Source organism: Staurois parvus, unplaced genomic scaffold (assembly GCF_062004578.1).
Source record: "Staurois parvus isolate SC_StPar_1 unplaced genomic scaffold, SC_StPar_1.0 ptg000879l, whole genome shotgun sequence".
NCBI classification, from domain to species: domain Eukaryota; kingdom Metazoa; phylum Chordata; class Amphibia; order Anura; family Ranidae; genus Staurois; species Staurois parvus.
Genome location: NW_028318675.1, coordinates 96436 through 117662, shown reverse-complemented (window position 1 = coordinate 117662; position 21227 = coordinate 96436). Strand labels below are relative to the sequence as shown.

General features: G+C 45.3%; 1 protein-coding gene across 1 annotated transcript; it reads right to left on the bottom strand.

Annotated features, from left to right (window-relative positions):
• Window positions 1–5775: 5775 nt before the first annotated feature.
• LOC149443004 (gastrula zinc finger protein XlCGF66.1-like) lies at window positions 5776–20641 on the bottom strand. The gene is made up of 6 exons (XM_089655962.1): window positions 20606–20641; window positions 15294–15428; window positions 15084–15207; window positions 14870–14967; window positions 14334–14475; window positions 5776–7801 (listed from the first exon to the last, which is right to left on the bottom strand). The coding sequence occupies exons 1-6, from the start codon at window positions 20639–20641 to the stop codon at window positions 6975–6977; spliced, it is 1362 nt and encodes a 453-aa protein (XP_089512088.1). The 3' UTR covers window positions 5776–6974.
• Between the last annotated feature and the right edge of the window lie 586 nt (window positions 20642–21227).

Here is a 21227-nt window from a genome sequence, read left to right as displayed (position 1 = left end):
TAATAACATGGAATGAAACTAGATTCACAATTACATATTTCTACTGATCACCTCACATCTCAGCTACCCGACCCTTACATTTATGTTACGCATTGCTCCAAAAAATGAAAGGAACACTTTGAAAACCCATCAGATCTCAATGAGGAACAATCTCCTGCTGGATCTTTATACTGACATGGGCTGGGTAATGTGTTAGGAATGTAAGGATGCCCCATTGTTTAATGGAAATGAAAATGATCGACCTACAGAGAACTGAATTCAAAGGCACCCCAAAAATCAAGAAAAATGATGCAGCAGGCGAGTCCATTTTACCGAAATTTAATTGCAGCAACTCAGAATGGTCCTCGGTAGATTGTATGGCCCCCATATGCTTGCATGCATGCCTGACAATGTTGAGGCATGCTCCTAATGAGACCATGGATGGTGTCCTGGGGGATTTCATCACTGTGCTCCTGGACAGTCTAAAGTGCAACCTGGCGGCTTGGATGAATCTAAACATGACATCCCAGAGGTGTTCTATTGGATTTAGGTCAGGACAGCATGGGGGGCCATTCAGTGGTATTAATTCCTTCATCCTTCAGAAACTGCCTGCACACTTTTGCCACATGAGGCCGGGTATTGTCGTGCACCAGGAGGAACCAAGGACCCAATGCACCAGGAGGAACCCAGGACCCACTGCACCAGTGTAGGGTCTGAAAATGGGTCCAAAGATTTCATCCCAATACCTAATGGCAGTCAGGGTGCCATTGTCTAGCCCAGCAATGGGCAAACTACGGCCCGCGGGCCGTATACGGCCCGGCGGACCTTTTAATCCGGCCCGCGGAGCTAGGCTCCCGCAAGGCCAGTGGTCGGCAAGCCGCGGCTCTTTACAAACTTAGATGCGTGCCGGGCGCCCGCTCCCCTCCCTCCTCTCGGGCGGGCGGGCGGCCTCCTCTCCTCCTCTCCCCTCCCGTCCTCTCGGATGGCCGCCCCCCCTCTCAGATGGCCGCCCCCTCCCTCCTCTCGGGCGTCAGGACTCTGCAGCTGTCACGATGTAGGCGGGGCAGCCTGGATGTAGGCGGGGCAGCGTGACAAACTCTTCTCTCACAGTCCTCCCTGAAGACCAGAACGGCGCGGGAATACGAGAGGAACGCGCGGAGCAAAGGTAAGTGAATTGACACAGGGGGGACTTACTATATGGGGGACTTACTATATGGGGGATGAATTACTATGTGGAGGACTTACTATATGGGGAATGAATTACTATATGGAGGACTTACTATATGGGGAATGAATTACTATATGGAGGACTTACTATATGGGGAATGAATTACTATATGGAGGACTTACTATATGGGGAATGAATTACTATATGGAGGACTTACTATATGGGGGACTTACTATATGGGGAATGAATTACTATATGGGGGACTTACTATATGGGGGACTTACTATATGGGGAATGAATTACTATATGGGGGACTTACTATATGGGGAATGAATTACTATATGGAGGACTTACTATATGGGGAATGAATTACTATATGGAGGACTTACTATATGGGGGACTTACTATATGGGGAATGAATTACTATATGGGGGACTTACTATATGGGGAATTAATTACTATATGGAGGACTTACTATATGGGGGACTTACTATATGGGGGACTTACTATATGGGGAATGAATTACTATATGGAGGACTTACTATATGGGGGACTTACTATATGGGGAATGAATTACTATATGGAGGACTTACTATATGGGGGACTTACTATATGGGGAATGAATTACTATATGGGGGACTTACTATATGGGGGATGAATTACTATATGGGGGACTTACTATATGGGGAATGAATTACTATATGGGGGACTTACTATATGGGGGATGAATTACTATATGGGGGATGAATTACTATAGGGGGGACTTACTATATGGGGAATGAATTACTATATGGAGGACTTACTATATGGGGAATGAATTACTATATGGGGGACTTACTATATGGGGAATGAATTACTATATGGGGGACTTACTATATGGGGAATGAATTACTATATGGGGGACTTACTATATGGGGGACTTACTATATGGGGAATGAATTACTATATGGGGGACTTACTATATGGGGGATGAATTAATATGGGGGATGAATTACTATGTGGGGGATGAATTACTATGTGGGGGATGAATTACTATATGGGGGATGAATTGCTATATGGGGGACGAATTACTATATGGGGGACAAATTACTATATGGGGGATGAATTACTATATGGGGGATGAATTACTATGCTTACTATGGGGGAATATTACTATACTTACTATGGATGACACATACACATCATTCATCTACTCTTGGTCCGGCCCCCTGGTCCAATATATGAACCTATTGCGGCCCTCAAGTCAAAAAGTTTGCCCACCCCTGGTCTAGCCTGTAGAGCTCTGTGCGTCCCTCCATGAATATGCCTCCCCAGACCATCACTGACCCACCACCAAAACTTTCATGCTGAATGATGTTAAAGGCAGCAGAATGTTCTCCACGGCTTCTCCAGACCCTTTCATGTCTGTCACATGTGCTCAGGGGGAACCTGCTCTCATCTGTGAAAAGCACAGGGCACCAGTGGTGGACCTGCCAATTCTGGTGTTCAATGGCAAATGTCAATCCAGCTCTATGGTGCCGGGTAGTGAGCACAGGGCCCACTAGAGGATGTTGGGCCCTCAGGCCACCCTCATGAAGTTCCTCCTTGCACAAAGGAGCAGATTACGGTTCTGCTGGTGGGTTAAGGAACTTCTACGGCCCTTTCCAGCTCTCCTAGAGTAACTGCCTGTCTCCTGGAATCACTTCCATGCTCTTGTCTCCTGGAATCACCTCCATGCTCTTGTCTCCTGGAATCTCCTCCATGCTCTTGTCTCCTGGAATCTCCTCCATGCTCTTGCTGGGAGACACAGCAAACCTTCTTGCAATGGCAAGTATTGAAGTGCCATTGTGGAGGAGTTGGACTACCTGTGCAACCTCTGTATGGTCCAGGTATGACCTCATGCTACCAGTAGTGACACTGACCCGAGCCAAAAGAAAAACTAGTGAAGAACAGTCAGAAAAGATGAGTAAGGAAAAAAATGTCAGTGGCCTCCACCTGTAAATTCCTGTTTCGAGGGTTGACTAATTGTTGCCCATCTAGTGCACCTGTTGATAATTTCATTAACACCAAAGCAGCTGAAACTGATGAACAGCCCCCTCTGCTACTTCACTGACCAGATCAATATCTCAGGAGTCTCATTGACTTGATGCTAGACTCTGATTAATAAGTCTTTCTTTCATTTTTTGAGCCGTGTATTATGAATGCTAACTCTACAAAGCTGCAGATCTGTGAGAGTTCTTTTCTGGATTCTTCTGTTTATAGATTACTGAGACCTTTACGGTAAGATGTGCATTTCCTCATGTAATGTTCTATTTGTGTGTTTTGTTTTTTATGTTTCACTTCCCTCCACCCATCAACCAATAAGTTTGGAGACCACTGCTCTAGTGGGACCAGGGAAAAGAAAGAAGAGATGCAGCAGAGCACAGCACTGGATCAAGAATAAACTCAGGGTAAATGGATCCACCTTGCATTAGAGTGGAAATCCAGCTGTGATGACATTTGCGTGCTGCTGCCCAGAATCTCTGGCGAGAAGGGGGAGTACTTTAGTCCACAGACACACTCCCGGGATGGATTACTGCTACCCAGCCTAACCAGAGGGATACCACCTACCAGGAGCTCATAGGGGGACCCCTAGTGGAAGAGGACCATCAGCCTCATACCCAACAGAGGGAGGACCACCCACTATCAGATGACATCGGGATTATTTATACACAAAACCGCATTTATTATGCGCGTCCGGTGAGTGCGCATTGCCTTATCATTACCACACGGGTACCGGATCTCTAAGTCACCCGAGCACTTATATCTTTATATTGATTTGCTGGACTATCTTCTTCGGCTTTTGAACTTTTATTTATATATATTTACAATTTAATAAGGATTTCTTTTCATTTCTTTACACACATTGGTTTTAACATCGAGCGCTGCACTTTATATATACATTGCTATTTCCTAGGGTGATATTGGTACCTTTTTTGTGCATAGCAGCTTGTTACCTATATACTTAGGCGCTTGTACTACTTACTGCATACATTTTTGCTTTTTCTGTTGGTTGGACTGGATGGATTGGTGTCTTTTTTCCATCCAGATGAACTCTGTAACTATGTAACAAGGTGACTCCAGTAACACTGCTGAGACTAATTTCGTTTTGGTGAAAAGGTACAAAAAGGAACCTCCCTGTTTCCATATAATTCATGCTATATGAAAAGACGTGATGGGGATAAAATACCAGATTGTCTCCTAAGAATGTAGGACGTATATTATGGTATGTTTGTTGATTTGTAATCCCATGATATATATTTAGTGTGTTGGAGTTTATCGGTATTGTCAGGAATATTGTATGCATGCTACCAAAGCCGTAATCAATCAGTAGATCAGAATACAAATTATTCTTTTATTATCTCTCCTCTGTGTGTACAACTATTATTCTAATCGCTTTATGTAATCCAACCTCCTGATAGTTACAATTCTCCATTTAATCACTGTTACACCAAAACGTAATGATTGTAAATGAGGAATAATATCTACTCTCCAAGGCATTCTATAGATTTCACAAGGGACAATTTGTTATAGTGAAATATTCATTTTTTCTGATCACAGATTAGTTACTTCTGACCCCAAAAAAACTCAGACCAGACAATTCTTATCCAAGGATGACACCCAGTGGCCATGGGAGGTAATGCTTGAGTAAACATGGGTTAGAGAATCAGATTCCCCAATCACAGAGAAGGTTCCGCCTTCTGGGCCAGGTTTATTCAGATTTGATGAGAGTATAAGTCATAACTAGATAAAACCGGCAGGAACACTCACAGAGGGAGGACCATCTACACAGCCATCTGGAAGGTAGACATCATCTCACACTCAGATCATCTAAAGACACTCATCAACTGAAGAAGAGACACCATTTTGTGGAAGCTCAATCCCAACCATTAATTGGCAGCCATCTTTGAGTCTGATCATCAGTTCTCCAAAAAGATGACCTGATACTTGGAGGGTAATTGTATATTTTCTGTTGATTTTGCTTGCTTAGACTAGTAAGTCAATTGCCACATTCCTTTGTAACCTAATAACTCTCCCAATGATAACATCACTTCAAGTTAAGTCATTTATAAAAATGTTCCTGTTCTTAGGCCATACTGGTGAACTATTCTGCATAGTTTATTCCTTCTGCAGGAGACAGATTATTGTCCGTTTTTATTGGTTATGATGTTTACAGGGAGACTAATTATTGAATTTAATTCACTCTATTTTAGAATTTTTACAGAAACATCTTAGTGTCAGTGTAAATCACAATCTGACTATTGCTTATGGTGTTTGTAAGTGACTTATGTAAACAAATATTGATTTTCATACTCTGCAGTCTATACCTACACAGATCTTGTTTGAGTTCTTATAGAATTTTTCAGATTAAGTTATTTTTATAAATCATTTTTTGTATTGGAGACACTGTGATTAAAACCAAAAATACCTCATTTGGCCTTTAGATGACGCTAAGTATCCTAGCAATTAGCACCATCTAGTGTCCAATGTGTCAGGGAACACCTGAACAATTGATTTAGTCAGCTAAATCAATTGTTCAGGTGTTCCCTGACACTTTGGACACTAGATGTTGCTAATTGCTAGGATACTTAGCGTCATCTAATGGCCAAATGAGGTATTTTTGGTTTTAAATCAATGGTTGGTTTAATTCTGTGGTTTTATGTAATTTATATCTTCAATGTTTGAAAATGTATGATCTCAGGTCTTTGTACGAAATTACCCCTAACATAGTAAACTAAGGGGACTATGCAAAAAATATATTGGGGGAGTGTGACAAGCATGTGTCCAGCTGTGACAAATTCTGGCCATATTTTAATAAACTCAGTGATTTCCTATAATCGTCAGCTCCCTCTAGTGGCCATAATAATGTATTACTTCCAAAATACCTCAATCAGGAAAAACAGTTTAATACCACATTATTGCCACTAGATGGAGCCAATGATCATAGGAAATCACTGTATGAAAAGACCAACATGTGACATGGCTGAATGAATGCTGGTCATATTAGTTCATCTATTCTCTAAGTGGGGTGGTATCTATTGGGCCAATCCCTTTTACAAACCACACATAATATCGACCTTCAAAGTGAAAACAGAAACGATTTGCACAAAATCAAAGAGTAGAAATATTTTCCGGTGGATCCCCTCTACCCAGACCCCATATGTAGACATAGAACAACAAGCTGTGTTCCCTCTCGTGCCGCACTCCTCCAACCACCCAAACCCACACAAAAGCCAAGGGAAATAATGAGAGGAAAGTTCCCCCCTAGTTTGGGGCGGAGTTCTCCTTCCCTCCTGTTGGGGGATGGGAGAAGGATGGACTGAAGACAGAGAGACGCTTCGGGGTCACCACTGTTCTGTAGAGCCTTGAAATGAAGGACATCAACTTCAGAAGTTCTTGTTGTCTGTGTAAAGTTCCCCGATAACGAGATCTGGGCTCTCCCGGCTTCTAGCTCTGTAACCCGCTATATCATTATCAGGAAACGCAACTCCGACACCCAAGAAGGGCTGAAGTTGTGTCCTTCATTTCCAGGATCTACTGACCACTCTGCACCCCGACATTTACTGCACTTCATCCATGTCTTTGGGGACCTCATCTCCTTATCAACTGTTTCTTCCATGATGAAGATCAGCCATGGAGTATATCTGAGGTGTATATCAGGGTGTCCTTCTTCCCCACATGAGAGCTGGGATGTCCAGCAACATTCATCTAGAAGACATTTCCGGCACGCAAGGCACTAATACACCTCCAGGGTTGTGTGGGACCCCTGATGTACAGGAAGACAGGACTTCAGCGAGGAACATTTCCCTCACTCAGGACAGGAAAGTGGCTTCTGCCCCGTGTGAGATCTCTGATGTTTGGAAAGATGGAACTTCCGTGAAAAACATTTTCCACACTCAGGACAGGAATATGGCTTCTCCCCCGTGTGAGATCTCTGATGTATGTAAAGATCGTAATTCTTTGAAAAACATTTTCTGCACTCAGGACAGGAATACGGCTTCTCCCCTGTGTGAGATCTCTGATGTGTGTAAAGATTGGACTTCCGTGAAAAACATTTCCCGCACTCAGGACAGGAATACGGCTTCTCCCCTGTGTGAGATCTCTGATGTATGTAAAGATAGGGCTTGTGTGAAAAACATTTCCCACACTCAGGACAGGAATATGGCTTGTCCCCCGTGTGAGATCTCTGATGTGTGTAAAGATTGAACTTCCGTGAAAAACATTTGCCGCACTCAGGACAGGAATACAGCTTCTCCCCCGTGTGAGATCTCTGATGTGTGTAAAGATGGCACTTGTGTGAAAAACATTTCCCACACTCAGTACAGAAATATGGCTTCTCTCCCGTGTGAGATCTTTCATGCACATTAAGATGCGATTTATGCTGGAAACCCTTCCCACACTCAGTACAGGAGAACCTCTTCCCTGTTGGAAGGCCGGCCCGGTCCCGCACAGTCTGAGGTTCCTCAGGATACGAGGAATCTGATGGTCCATCTACACTGGGTGGTGCAAGATGGACATTGGAGGGAGCCGGGTTTTCTCCTGGACTATACTGTGTGATGTCCTCATCATCTACTTTCCAGTCTGGAGACAAAGTGAGACAATCCTCGGAGGTTTTCCTCATCTCCCGGCCATGGACTAAAATACAAAGACAAAGAGGATTACTAGACAGGAGCTGATTGGTTCCCCCAAACCAGGACTCCGCCCACATCAGGCAGCTTGGTCTCTGAGGAGCTTACAATTCCACCCTCAAGGGAACTAGGAAATGGCTCCTCTGATCTCCTACCAGGTCATTTCTGTATTCATGGACCTTAGTCAGAGAGTGAGGAAACAACCAGAACTGTCTTTTATAGGAGGGACAGTGATGAGGGGATTATAGGACAAGGGTCCCCACCCCCTCTATCACTCATCGCCATCTTCCCAACACAAGAAGTACTGCACTTCCTTATTTAGTCCATGATTTAGTCATGAAGAACAGCGGGGCTGAGCCCCACCAGAGGTCAGAGAGTGAGGAGGGGGGAGAACAACCAAGATGAAGACTGGACTGATCCTGAAGAACACCATCATTGGGGTATTGACTCCTCCCCCATTATCACTTTCTGTTTAAGGGTCCAAAGTTGGAGGATGTTATCACATTATTATCACCATGTAAAAGTCTGTGCTCCAATCACATCATCCTATATAAAATGTCCAAATGGTAGGAAATGGGGGGAACAAAAGAGAATCCATATTATGTGTAGATATAGAAGTGGGGGGAGAGCAGAAGTCAGGAGTATGTAATGTACAACATAGAGTATATAGTGCAGGGGTCAGGAGTATGTAATGTACAACATAGAGTATATAGTACAGGGGTCAGGAGTATATAATGTACAACATAGAGTATATAGTGCAGGGGTCAGGAGTATGTAATGTACAATATAGAGTATATAGTGCAGGGGTCAGGAGTATGTAATGTACAACATAGAGTATATAGTGCAGGGGTCAGGAGTATGTAATGTACAACATAGAGTATATAGTACAGGGGTCAGGAGTATATAATGTACAACATAGAGTATATAGTGCAGGGGTCAGGAGTATGTAATGTACAATATAGAGTATATAGTGCAGGGGTCAGGAGTATGTAATGTACAACATAGAGTATATAGTGCAGGGGTCAGGAGTATGTAATGTACAACATAGAGTATATAGTGCAGGGGTCAGGAGGATGTAATGTACAACATAGAGTATATAGTGCAGGGGTCAGGACTATGGAATGTACAACAGAGTATATAATGCAGTGGTCAGGAGGATGTAATGTACAACATAGAGTATATAGTGCAGGGGTCAGGAGTATGTAATGTACAATATAGAGTATATAGTGCAGGGGTCAGGAGTATGTAATGTACAACAGAGTATATAGTGCAGGGGTCAGGAGTATGTAATGTACAACATAGAGAATATAGTGCAGGGGTCAGGAGTATGTAATGTACAACAGAGTATATAGTCCAGGGGTCAGGAGTAGGTAATGTACAGCATAGCGTATATAGTGCAGGGGTCAGGAGGATGTAATGTACAACAGAATGTATAGTGTAGTGGACAGGATTATGTAATGTACAACAGAGTATATAGTGCAGGGGTCAGGAATATATAATGTACAACATAGAGTATATAGTGCAGGGGTCAGGAGGATGTAATGTACAACCGAATGTATAGTGCAGGGGTCAGGAGTATGTAATATACAACATAGAGTATATAGTGCAGAGGTCAGAGGTATGTAATGTACAACAGAGTATATAGTGCAGCGGTCAGGAGTATGTAATGTACAACATAGAGTATATAGTGCAGGGTCAGGAGTATGGAATGTACAACAGAGTATATAGTACAGGGGTCAGGAGTATGTAATGTACAACAGAGTATATAGTGCAGGGGTCAGGAGTATGTAATGTACAACATAGAGCATATAGTGCAGGGGTCAGGAGTATGTAATGTACAACATAGAGTATATAGTGCAGGGGTCAGGAGTATGTAATACACAACATAGAGTATATAGTGCAGGGGTCAGGAGTATGTAATGTACAACATAGAGTATATAGTGCAGGGGTCAGGAGTATGTAATGTACAACATAGAGTATATAGTGCAGGGGTCAGGAGTATGTAATGTACAACATAGAGTATATAGTGCAGGGGTCAGGACTATGGAATGTACAACAGAGTATATAGTGCAGGGGTCAGGAGTATGTAATGTACAACATAGAGTATATAGTGCAGGGGTCAGGAGTATGTAATGTACAACATAGAGTATATAGTGCAGGGGTCAGGAGTATGTAATGTACAACATAGAGTATATAGTGCAGGGGTCAGGAGTATGTAATGTACAACATAGAGTATATAGTGCAGGGGTCAGGAGTATGTAATGTACAACATAGAGTATATAGTGCAGGGGTCAGGACTATGGAATGTACAACAGAGTATATAGTGCAGGGGTCAGGAGTATGTAATGTACAACATAGAGTATATAGTGCAGGGGTCAGGAGTATGTAATGTACAACATAGAGTATATAGTGCAGGGGTCAGGAGTATGTAATGTACAACATAGAGTATATAGTGCAGGGGTCAGGAGTATGTAATGTACAACAGAGTATATAGTGCAGGGGTCAGGAGTATGTAATGTACAAGTTATATAGTATAAGGGACAGGACTCACAGTATTAGTATTCTGTAATCAGTGGAAGCTTAAATGTTTACTGTAGACAACATGTAGAGGTGAGCTGGGATTAAACCATCATGAAACAGGTTAGATTGGAGGTGACCAAATCCTTGGACAGAGGGGTGGCTTAGAACGTGGTACACTTGGACAGAGGGGTGACGGTGGACGTGGTACAATTGGACAGAGGGGTGGCGGTGCACGTGCTACACTTGGACAGAGGGGTGGCGGTGGACGTGGTACACTTGGACAGAGGGGTGGCGGTGGACGTGGTACACTTGGACAGAGGGGTGGCGGTGGACGTGGTACACTTGGACAGAGGGGTGGCGGTGGACGTGGTACACTTGGACAGAGGGGTGGCTGTGGACGTGGTACACTTGGACAGAGGGGTGGCTGTGGACGTGGTATACGTGGACAGAGGGGTGGCGGTGGACGTGGTATACGTGGACAGAGGGGTGGCGGTGGACATGGAATACTTGGACAGAGGGGTAGCGGTGGATGCGATATACTTGGACAGAGGGGTGGCTGTGGACGTGGTATATGTGGACAGAGGGATGGCTAATATGTAAGGTAAAGTCTACGGACTGGAAAAATCTGAATGTAAATGGATAGAAAACTGGCTAAAAGATTGTATTCAGAGAGTAGTGATTAATGATTCATACTCTGAATGGTCTGGGGGTGTCAGTGGTGTACCCCAAGGTTCAGTGTTATTAGTGGTGTACCCCAAGGTTCATTATTATTAGAGGGGTACCCCAAGAGTCATTGTTTTTAGTGGTGTACCCCAAGGTTCAGTGTTATTAGTGGGGTACCCCAAGGTTCAGTGTTATTAGTGGGGTACCCCAGGGTTCAGTGTGATTAGTGGGGTTCCCCAAGGTTCAGTGTTATTAGTGGTGTACCCCAGGGTTCAGTGTTTTTAGTGGGGTACCCCAAGGGTTCAGTGTTATTAGTGGGGTACCCCAGGGATCAGTGTTGGGCCCCTTACTTATTAATATATATATAAACAATATGGGGTGTGAGATTATAAATCCCATTCCAGTCTTTGCAGATGACACCAAGCTGTGCCGGGGAATAACGTCCTTACAGGATGTCTCCAACTTACAAGCCGACCTCAATGCTCTGTGTAATTGGGGGGCTATGGGGCCAATGAGGGCTAATGGTGATAAATGTAAGGTTCTGCACTTGGGGGCCAAGAATATGCACCATACATACTAGGGGGGTACAACTGGGGAAGTCAATGGTGGAGAAGGATCTGGGGGGATCAGTTGTGGAGAAGGATCAGGGGAGGTCAATGGTGAAGGATCTGAAGGGGTTCAATGGGGGAGAGGGATATAGGGGGTCAATGGTGGAAATGTATCTGGGGGGGTCAATGGTGGAGAAGGATCTTGAGGGTTCAATGGTGGGATATGATCTCCATGTATAGTACATAAGGGGATATATGATCTCCATGTATAATACATAAGGGGGGATATGATCTCCATGTATAATACATAAGGGGGGATATGATCTCCATGTATAATACATAAGGGGGGATATGATCACCATGTATAATACATAAGGGGGATATGATCTCCATGTATAATACATAAGGGGGATATGATCTCCATGTATAATACATAAGGGGGGATATGATCACCATGTATAATACATAAGGGGGGGATATGATCTCCATGTATAATACATAAGGGGGATATGATCTCCATGTACAATACATAAGGGGGGATATGATCTCCATGTATAATACATAAGGGGGGGATATGATCTCCATGTATAATACATAAGGGGGATATGATCTCCATGTATAATACATAAGGGGGATATGATCTCCATGTATAATACATAAGGGGGGGATATGATCTCCATGTATAATACATAAGGGGGGATATGATCTCCATGTATAATACATAAGGGGGATATGATCTCCATGTATAATACATAAGGGGGGATATGATCTCCATGTATAATACATAAGGGGGATATGATCTCCATGTATAATACATAAGGGGGGATATGATCACCATGTATAATACATAAGGGGGATATGATCTCCATGTATAATACATAAGGGGGATATGATCTCCATGTATAATACATAAGGGGGGATATGATCTCCATGTATAATACATAAGGGGGATATGATCTCCATGTATAATACATAAGGGGGATATGATCTCCATGTATAATACATAAGGGGGGGATATGATCTCCATGTATAATACATAAGGGGGGGATATGATCTCCATGTATAATACATAAGGGGGGATATGATCTCCATGTATAATACATAAGGGGGGGATATGATCTCCATGTATAATACATAAGGGGGGGATATGATCTCCATGTATAATACATAAGGGGGGGATATGATCTCCATGTATAATACATAAGGGGGGATATGATCTCCATGTATAATACATAAGGGGGATATGATCTCCATGTATAATACATAAGGGGGATATGATCTCCATGTATAATACATAAGGGGGATATGATCTCCATGTATAATACATAAGGGGGATATGATCTCCATGTATAATACATAAGGGGGATATGATCTCAATGTATAATACATAAGGGGGGATATGATCTCCATGTATAATACATAAGGGGGGGATATGATCTCCATGTATAATACATAAGGGGGGATATGATCTCCATGTATAATACATAAGGGGGGATATGATCTCCATGTATAATACATAAGGGGGATATGATCTCCATGTATAATACATAAGGGGGATATGATCTCCATGTATAATACATAAGGGGGGATATGATCTCCATGTATAATACATAAGGGGGGGATATGATCTCCATGTATAATACATAAGGGGGGGATATGATCTCCATGTATAATACATAAGGGGGGGATATGATCTCCATGTATAATACATAAGGGGGGGATATGATCTCCATGTATAATACATAAGGGGGGGATATGATCTCCATGTATAATACATAAGGGGGGGATATGATCTCCATGTATAATACATAAGGGGGGATATGATCTCCATGTATAATACATAAGGGGGGATATGATCTCCATGTATAATACATAAGGGGGATATGATCTCCATGTATAATACATAAGGGGGATATGATCTCCATGTATAATACATAAGGGGGGATATGATCTCCATGTATAATACATAAGGGGGGATATGATCTCCATGTATAATACATAAGAGGGGATATGATCTCCATGTATAATACATAAGGGGGGATATGATCTCCATGTATAATACATAAGGGGGGGATATGATCTCCATGTATAATACATAAGGGGGGGGTTGCTGTAGGAAAGTCCTGGACTCTTTCTTGGATACACAGAATATAACTGGATATAACATTTATAGGGAAAGTTGATCCAGGGAATATCCGATTGCCTCTCGGGGGATCAGGAAGGAATTTTTTTTCCTGCAGGAGGAGATCGGATCGTGCTTTGCTGGGTTTTTGCCTTCTGGTGGATCAGCTGTGGGTGTCGGATTATAACTTTTATTTTTAATGGTACAACTAGATGGATGTCTTTATTCAGCCAGACTAACTATGTAGCTATGTAGGTCCCACACCGCTGCCTCCCATCTCCTGAGACTGCGCTCAGTGACTTGGGTCTGAGACACTACAGACATATCCCTCCACCCGGCACAGCCAGCAGATAACAGAGAAGGTCCCCTGGAGGAGTCAGGCACAAGGCAGGAGACCCCAGTCACATGTCCTGGGTGCCTACATTATGCAATGCTTAGAGTAAAAATCAACATTTTGCTGCCAGCTGAACCCCAGAACCTCCATAAATCCAGTCTAGAGACATAAATTGTGTCTGCAGCACAGAGAAGGAAGATTATCCGAGAGAAATCCAGGAATACAGGACGGGGAACACAGCTCAGGAAAGTGACCAGGGGATTACAGGCTGATATCACCCAGTCCCCGCCCTACTCTGGACCAATCAGTGAGCAGTATGGGTGGAGGAATGGATTTAGTGTTCATGACCCACCTGTGCTGATCTCTGTAGGAGTGTCCTCCTCTATAAATGTCCCCGTTATTCCATCCTCCTCCATAGACTGCTGATCATCCCTCACATACGCCTCTTCTTCTTCTGCTTTCACCTCAAATTCTATATCGATTGGATCTCCACTCTAAATCAAGGAAATGAGAGAAAATATCATCTGTAAAATATAAGGTCACATAAAAAATCCACAATTCATCTTTACAAGTCCATGTTCTAGATGTTCTTCCCTTCCAACCTTGTAATGGTGAGGGATGGTGTGACCTTCCTGTGTGGAGTCCCGGGAATACAGAGGACGGGGACATCTCTCTGGTGGGTTCCTGGTATTAGGTGGCTCCATCATCTCCTTGTGTCCTTCTGAAAACTCCTCCATCACTCCATACTCCTCATCCTCCTCTTTATACTCTTCTTTAACATCAATATTATCATCCCCGAGGATTCCACTCTGAAAGATATAATAAAACATTCATTGTAACAAACATGCTGTGTATAAATCACAACTACCAATAATTGTCATCATCTACCTGATGATGGTGAGGGATGGTGTGACCTTCCTGTGTGGAATCCCGGGAATACAGGGGACGGGGACATCTCTCTGGTGGGTTCCCATGACTGGATCCATCTGTAGGAAACACACACACTGACTGAATCCATTGTTTCTATGTGTTTATCAGATGATGGGGGATCTAGGTGGATCCTCCGTACTGCTCTCTCCTTTACAATAAAGTCTCCTCTTACCCGGTGATGTGAGGGGCGGCTGATTGTCCATCATGACGTCCTTGTAGAGATCCTTGTGTCCTTCTAAATACTCCCACTCCTCCATGGAGAAATAGACAGTGACACCCTGACACCTTATAGGAACCTGACACACACAATGATACAGTCACCATCCAGACACATCCCTTGTCTGTTACTGGAGAATATCCCAGAATTCCCGGCACCGCTCACCTCTCCTGTCAGCAGCTCCATCATCTTCTTGGTGACTTCTAGAATCTTCTGCATGTTGTGTCTCTCAGGGTTTAGGGAGTCACATGGAGGCACTGTGATGGTCATATGATCACCTGACTTCAGAAGAGGAAATCTCTGTATTGAGGAACCAATAGGAATATCATGTTAGAATCCCAGAATCCTCCTCACCTCTCCGGTCAGGTCTGTGATTTATTAATAGAGATAAGAGTGATGTCATGTGACCTCCCAGAATCCTCCTCACCTCTCCGGTCAGGTCTGTGTGTTATTAAGAGATAAGAGTGATGTCATGTGACCTCCCAGAATCCTCCTCACCTCTTTGGTCAGGTCTGTGTGTTATTAATAGAGATAAGAGTGATGTCATGTGACCTCCCAGAATCCTCCTCACCTCTCCGGTCAGGTCTGTGTGTTATTAAGAGATAAGAGTGATGTCATGTGACCTCCCAGAATCCTCCTCACCTCTCTGGTCAGGTCTGTGTTTTATTAATAGAGATAGAAGTAATGTCATGTGACCTCCCAGAATCCTCCTCACCTCTCTGGTCAGGTCTGTGTATTATTAATAGAGATGAGAGTGATGTCATGTGACCTCCCAGAATCCTCCTCACCTCTCCGGTCAGCAGGTAGATGATCTCCAGGGTGAGGTTTAGTATCTTCTCAGTCATGTGACTCCGGTCCTCCTCCATCCTCATTGGTGCCATCATGTGATCTATACAGGTCTCCTTGTAGACGGATAACTTTGGGAAATGAAAGTAAGAATGATTTGGATGGTATTGGTCACACAATAATAGGATGTGGATGTGAGGGGGGAATAGGAGGGTTGCTGGACATTGAAGAACTACTCCCCCCATGGGAAGACATTTTGTTTGGACTGTTTAGTGTTTGTTACATCTTGAAGGACCTGGAACCCTCTTGGTTCGTCGGATCAGAAATCCCCTTTTCTCTGTTGGGTTTGTTTTGTTTCTTAACTGGTTTGCAGCTGAATCAGGACTCCTCTAAGAACAAGTGCTCACTGAGTGAAGGAATGTCCTTCTCTATGTTACTTGATATTCCAGAACATGTCACATGACCAGTGAGACAATAAGATGATTAAGATTGCCAGTTCTGTAAGGTCGGAAAAATAAGTACAGGTGGGGGAGGGCCACCACAGACCCAGAGACCTCCCCTCCCTCCGAGTCCCCTGAGCCCTCCAGCCCCCTATTCCCCCAAAGCCCTGCAGCCTGATTACCCCTTAAAAGGTCCCAGTTTCCCCCTTCAGAGGCCCTAAAGTCTTTCAGCTTTACTAAACCCTCACAGCCCCTCACCTCCTCTACTTCCCTCAGACCCCTCAGTATTTTCCTCCCTCTGACACCAATGATGGAACATATTCTTCATGGCCGGCTGGGGAATGTTTCCTTCCTCCTGAGCAGCAATGTAAGGGGCTCTATGCTTCATACTCCTGACCCCGGCACTCCATCATTGTGTTGGCTGCATAGTGTAATGATTGCCCATTGGCTGCCTGTGTAGTGTCATCATTGCCCTTTGTAGGCCATGTATGGTCAGGATGGTCCTTGTCTTGTCTATTTATTGTCAGTGCTGTTTGTTTAGAGGACCATATTACTAGAATTTATCTCCACAATGAGGAGAATGTTCCGGCCCCGGAAGTGGGGGAATGTTCTGCCCCTGAAGGGGTTCATCTGGGTTCCCACACTATATATGTGTGTATCATCATCTGCTGGAGATAAAAGACGTCACAGTGACTATGGAGGAAGAGGACAGACATGACTATGGAGGAAGAGGACAGACGTGACTATGGAGGAAGAGGACGGACGTGACTATGGAGGAAGAGGACAGACGTGACTATGGAGGAAGAGGACGGACGTGACTGTGGAGGAAGAGGACGGACGTGACTGTGGAGGAAGAGGACGGACGTGACTGTGGAGGAAGAGGGCGGACGTGACTGTGGAGGAAGAGGACGGACGTGACTGTGGAGGAAGAGGACGGACGTGACTATGGAGGAAGAGGACGGACGTGACTATGGAGGAAGAGGACGGACGTGACTATGGAGGAAGAGGACCGATGTGACTATGGAGGAAGAGGACGGACGTGACTATGGAGGAAGAGGACGGATGTGACTATGCAGGAAGAGGACGGACGTGACTATGCAGGAAGAGGACGGACGTGACTATGCAGGAAGAGGACGGACGTGACTATGGAGGAAGAGGAAGGACGTGACTATGGAGGCAGAGGACGGACATGATGGGGGGTTAATGGGTGTAAATAGGAAATAACATCTTATTACCTCCTCTCTTGCCACTTCCAGCAATGTCTCCTCTTCTTTGTGCCACATGGAATTTCCTGTTTGTACCTGACATTACTTCCTGTCTTCCATAGGGACTTCCTGTTTAGTATAAGTGAGATCACCACCATGTGGAGCTCAGAGGAACTGCAGCCATGAGAAATGTCTCAAGGTGTGATCACGGCCTTGTGTTGTGTTCAGCATTTTGAATGTTTTCTTGTCATATTTGCCCTTTAACCCCTTCAATTCCGGGCACTTTTACCCCCTTCCTGCCCAGGACAATTTTCAGGTTCCCTATTCTTCATTCAGGAGGTCCAGTCCCCACCATCTGGGAATACAAATCATTCACACTCTACTGGTAGACAACAAGGTCCCCCAATCAGTCCGTCACCTTCCAGTCTCTGCAGCAGAATACCAGGATGGAGTCTAGATGACGCCTCCCACTGACTCCGCCCCTCTCCATGACTTGGATTCCTTAGTGGAGATGACACCTTGGAAGAGGACTGAACCCCAAATGTCTATCAGACAAACTATGAAGGTCCAAACTCCCTCAGATTCAGAAATGAGATGACATTTCACAGAGGAGAGATTCATTTATACTTTACCAGGTGAGGAGAGCTGTGGTGGATGATAGGACCGCCCCCGAGGATTCCCAATGGCTGCTCCCCATAGAATCTGTTCTGGTATGGAGAGTCTGGATTGGTGGAGAGTGGAGATGAGGATCAGATGAGTGTCTGTGAAGATCCGTGTGCTCCGTCCAGTGTCAGTCCTTGTCTGAGAGCCCCTCCCCTTTTATATCCAAAACCCCCTTATCTAAGGAAAAGAGGTGTGGCTTAGAGTATTTACCTGCATTTGATTGGCCGACATTTCTGTTGATGTTCCCTCTCCGGAGGTTTCCATTTCCAGAGATGTTTCCTCTTAATGATTGGTGGGACACAGACAATCCAATCTTCATACATACATGGAGGCCCTCTGCCATTCACAGAGGAGATGTTTCTGATCCCCTCCCCCGACACATGACCTCCCTGCCTGCAGATTCAGAGCGAAGGAGAAATCTTCCACACTTATCAGCTGCTCATTGGGGGACCTTTCCCATCCCCCCACCACCACACACAGCCAAAATGCCAATATGAACGGGGTGATTAGGGTGTAATCAGACACATTCATAACACCCTGTGCACACTCCTGCAGACTATTAGCTCCCATTTCCCTCTCTATGTGTCAGCAGATCTCCTGCAGCCTATTAGCACCCATTTCCCTCTCTATGTCTCAGTGGATCTCCCGCAGCCCATTAGCTCCCATTTCCCTCTCTATGTCTCAGCGGATCTCCCGCAACCCATTAGCTCCCATTTCCCTCTCTATGTCTCAGCGGATCTCCCGCAGCCCATTAGCTCCCATTTCCCTCTCTATGGCTCAGCGGATCTCCCGCAGCCCATTAGCTCCCATTTCCCTCTCTATGGCTCAGCGGATCTCCCGCAGCCCATTAGCGCCCATTTCCCTTTCTATGTCTCAGCGGATCTCCCGCAGCCCATTAGCTCAAATTTCCCTCTCTATGTCTCAGCGGATCTCCCGCAGCCCATTAGCTCCCATTTCCCTCTCTATGGCTCAGCGGATCTCCCGCAGCCCATTAGCTCCCATTTCCCTCTCTATGGCTCAGCGGATCTCCCGCAGCCCATTAGCGCCCATTTCCCTTTCTATGTCTCAGCGGATCTCCCGCAGCCCATTAGCTCCCATTTCCCTCTCTATGTCTCAGCGGATCTCCCGCAGCCCATTAGCGCCCATTTCCCTCTCTATGTCTCAGCGGATCTCCCGCAGCCTATTAGCTCCCATTTCCCTCTCTATGTCTCAGTGGATCTCCCGCAGCCTATTAGCACCCATTTCCCTCTCTACGTCTCAGCGGATCCCCTGCAGCCTATTAAAGCCCATTTCCCTTTCTATGTCTCAGCGGATCTCCCGCAGCCTATTAGCACCCATTTCCCTTTCTATGTCTCAGCGGATCTCCCGCAGCCTATTAGCACCCATTTCCCTTTCTATGTGTCTGTACTCTGTGGGAGTTGGACTTGGGAGAACAAGACTCTGTGGGGGCGGGACTTGGTGAGCAGTACTCTGTGGGGGCGGGACTTGGTGAGCAGTACTCTGTGGGGCGGGACTTGGTGAGCAGTACTCTGTGGGGGCAGGACTTGGTGAGCAGTACTCTGTGGGGGCGGGACTTGGTGAGCAGTACTCTGTGGGGGAAGGACTTAGTGAGTAGTACTCTGTGGGGGTGGGACTTGGTGAGCAGTACTCTGTGGAGGCGGGACTTGGTGAGCAGTACTCTGTGGGGGCGGGACTTGGTGAGCAGTACTCTGTGGGGGCGGGACTTGGTGAGCAGTACTCTGTGGGGGCAGGACTTGGTGAGCAGTACTCTGTGGAGGCGGGACTTGGTGAGCAGTACTCTGTGGGGGCGGGACTTGGTGAGCAGTACTCTGTGGAGGCGGGACTTGGTGAGCAGTACTCTGTGGGGGCGGGACTTGGTGAGCAGTACTCTGTGGGGGGGGACTTGGTGAGCAGTACTCTGTGGAGGCGGGACTTGGTGATCAGTACTCTGGGGCGGGATTATGATTAGATTTACTATTCCATTCATTTTCTGCTCATATAAAGATGGAATTCAGATATAAAGACGGGAAGTATGGAGCAGAGAAATGAATAGACCTCCCAGCAATGTTATTACCAGGCTGCAGCTAGGGGGAGCTCTAATGTCACCCCAGCAGAGTGATCCCATCTAGCCCACATTAACCCTCTCACTGCCAGAGCTGGTTTTGCAGTGTGTAGGAGTCTGGGATGCGTTTTGTTGAGGTGGGGGAGGGGTTATGAATTGTTTCCATTCTCACTGTAGAATGTGCTGCAACAAAAGTGACATGAAGGCTCCTCCCACACTGATCGCGGGACACGTATGACTTTTTGCTGCATTTCTGCCATGTTTTTACCGTGTTTGCATTGCACTTCTTAAAGATCATGTGACTCAAAATCTGCACCAAACCTTCACCGTGGGGGCATTGTTGATGCGTTTTGCCATGTTTTCCTTTGATTTCAATGGGGAGGGGCGTTCTTGGAGCGTTTTCTTACCACCCCAAACCTGCAGCAAAAATGCATTAAGCAGGACTTTGAAAAATGCAGCGGCCCCGCATCGGCTGAGTGTGAAGAGTTCCAGGAATACACGTCACATGATGTTCTTCTACTAACACAAACCTGGGAGAACACCGGATGGGGTGACAGCAGGGTGACCGATAATGACACACATTGAGCTGCCGATAAAACTTCATTTCCAGAGTCCCCCCACAATACAGGAGGGGGCGCTATGTACTGTGGGGTCTGGGGGAAGGAATCCGGGAGGGAAATGTCATCTGCAGAACATTTCATACTCTGCTCTAGATTTATAAATGTCAGCGACGTGCGATGATTGACACCCCCTTACCCAGATAATGGGGACTTGTAATCTGACAGATTCACACAGGAATTGTTCATTGCTGAAGGAGCCCCGAGAAACCTTTGTAGGACCCCTGACTGAGAAAGGCTGGACTAGGCAGTCATATATCTCTGTCCCCCTTGGTGGGAGTGGAGGTGACCCCTCTATAAGGATCTACAGTCCATACACACCCAGC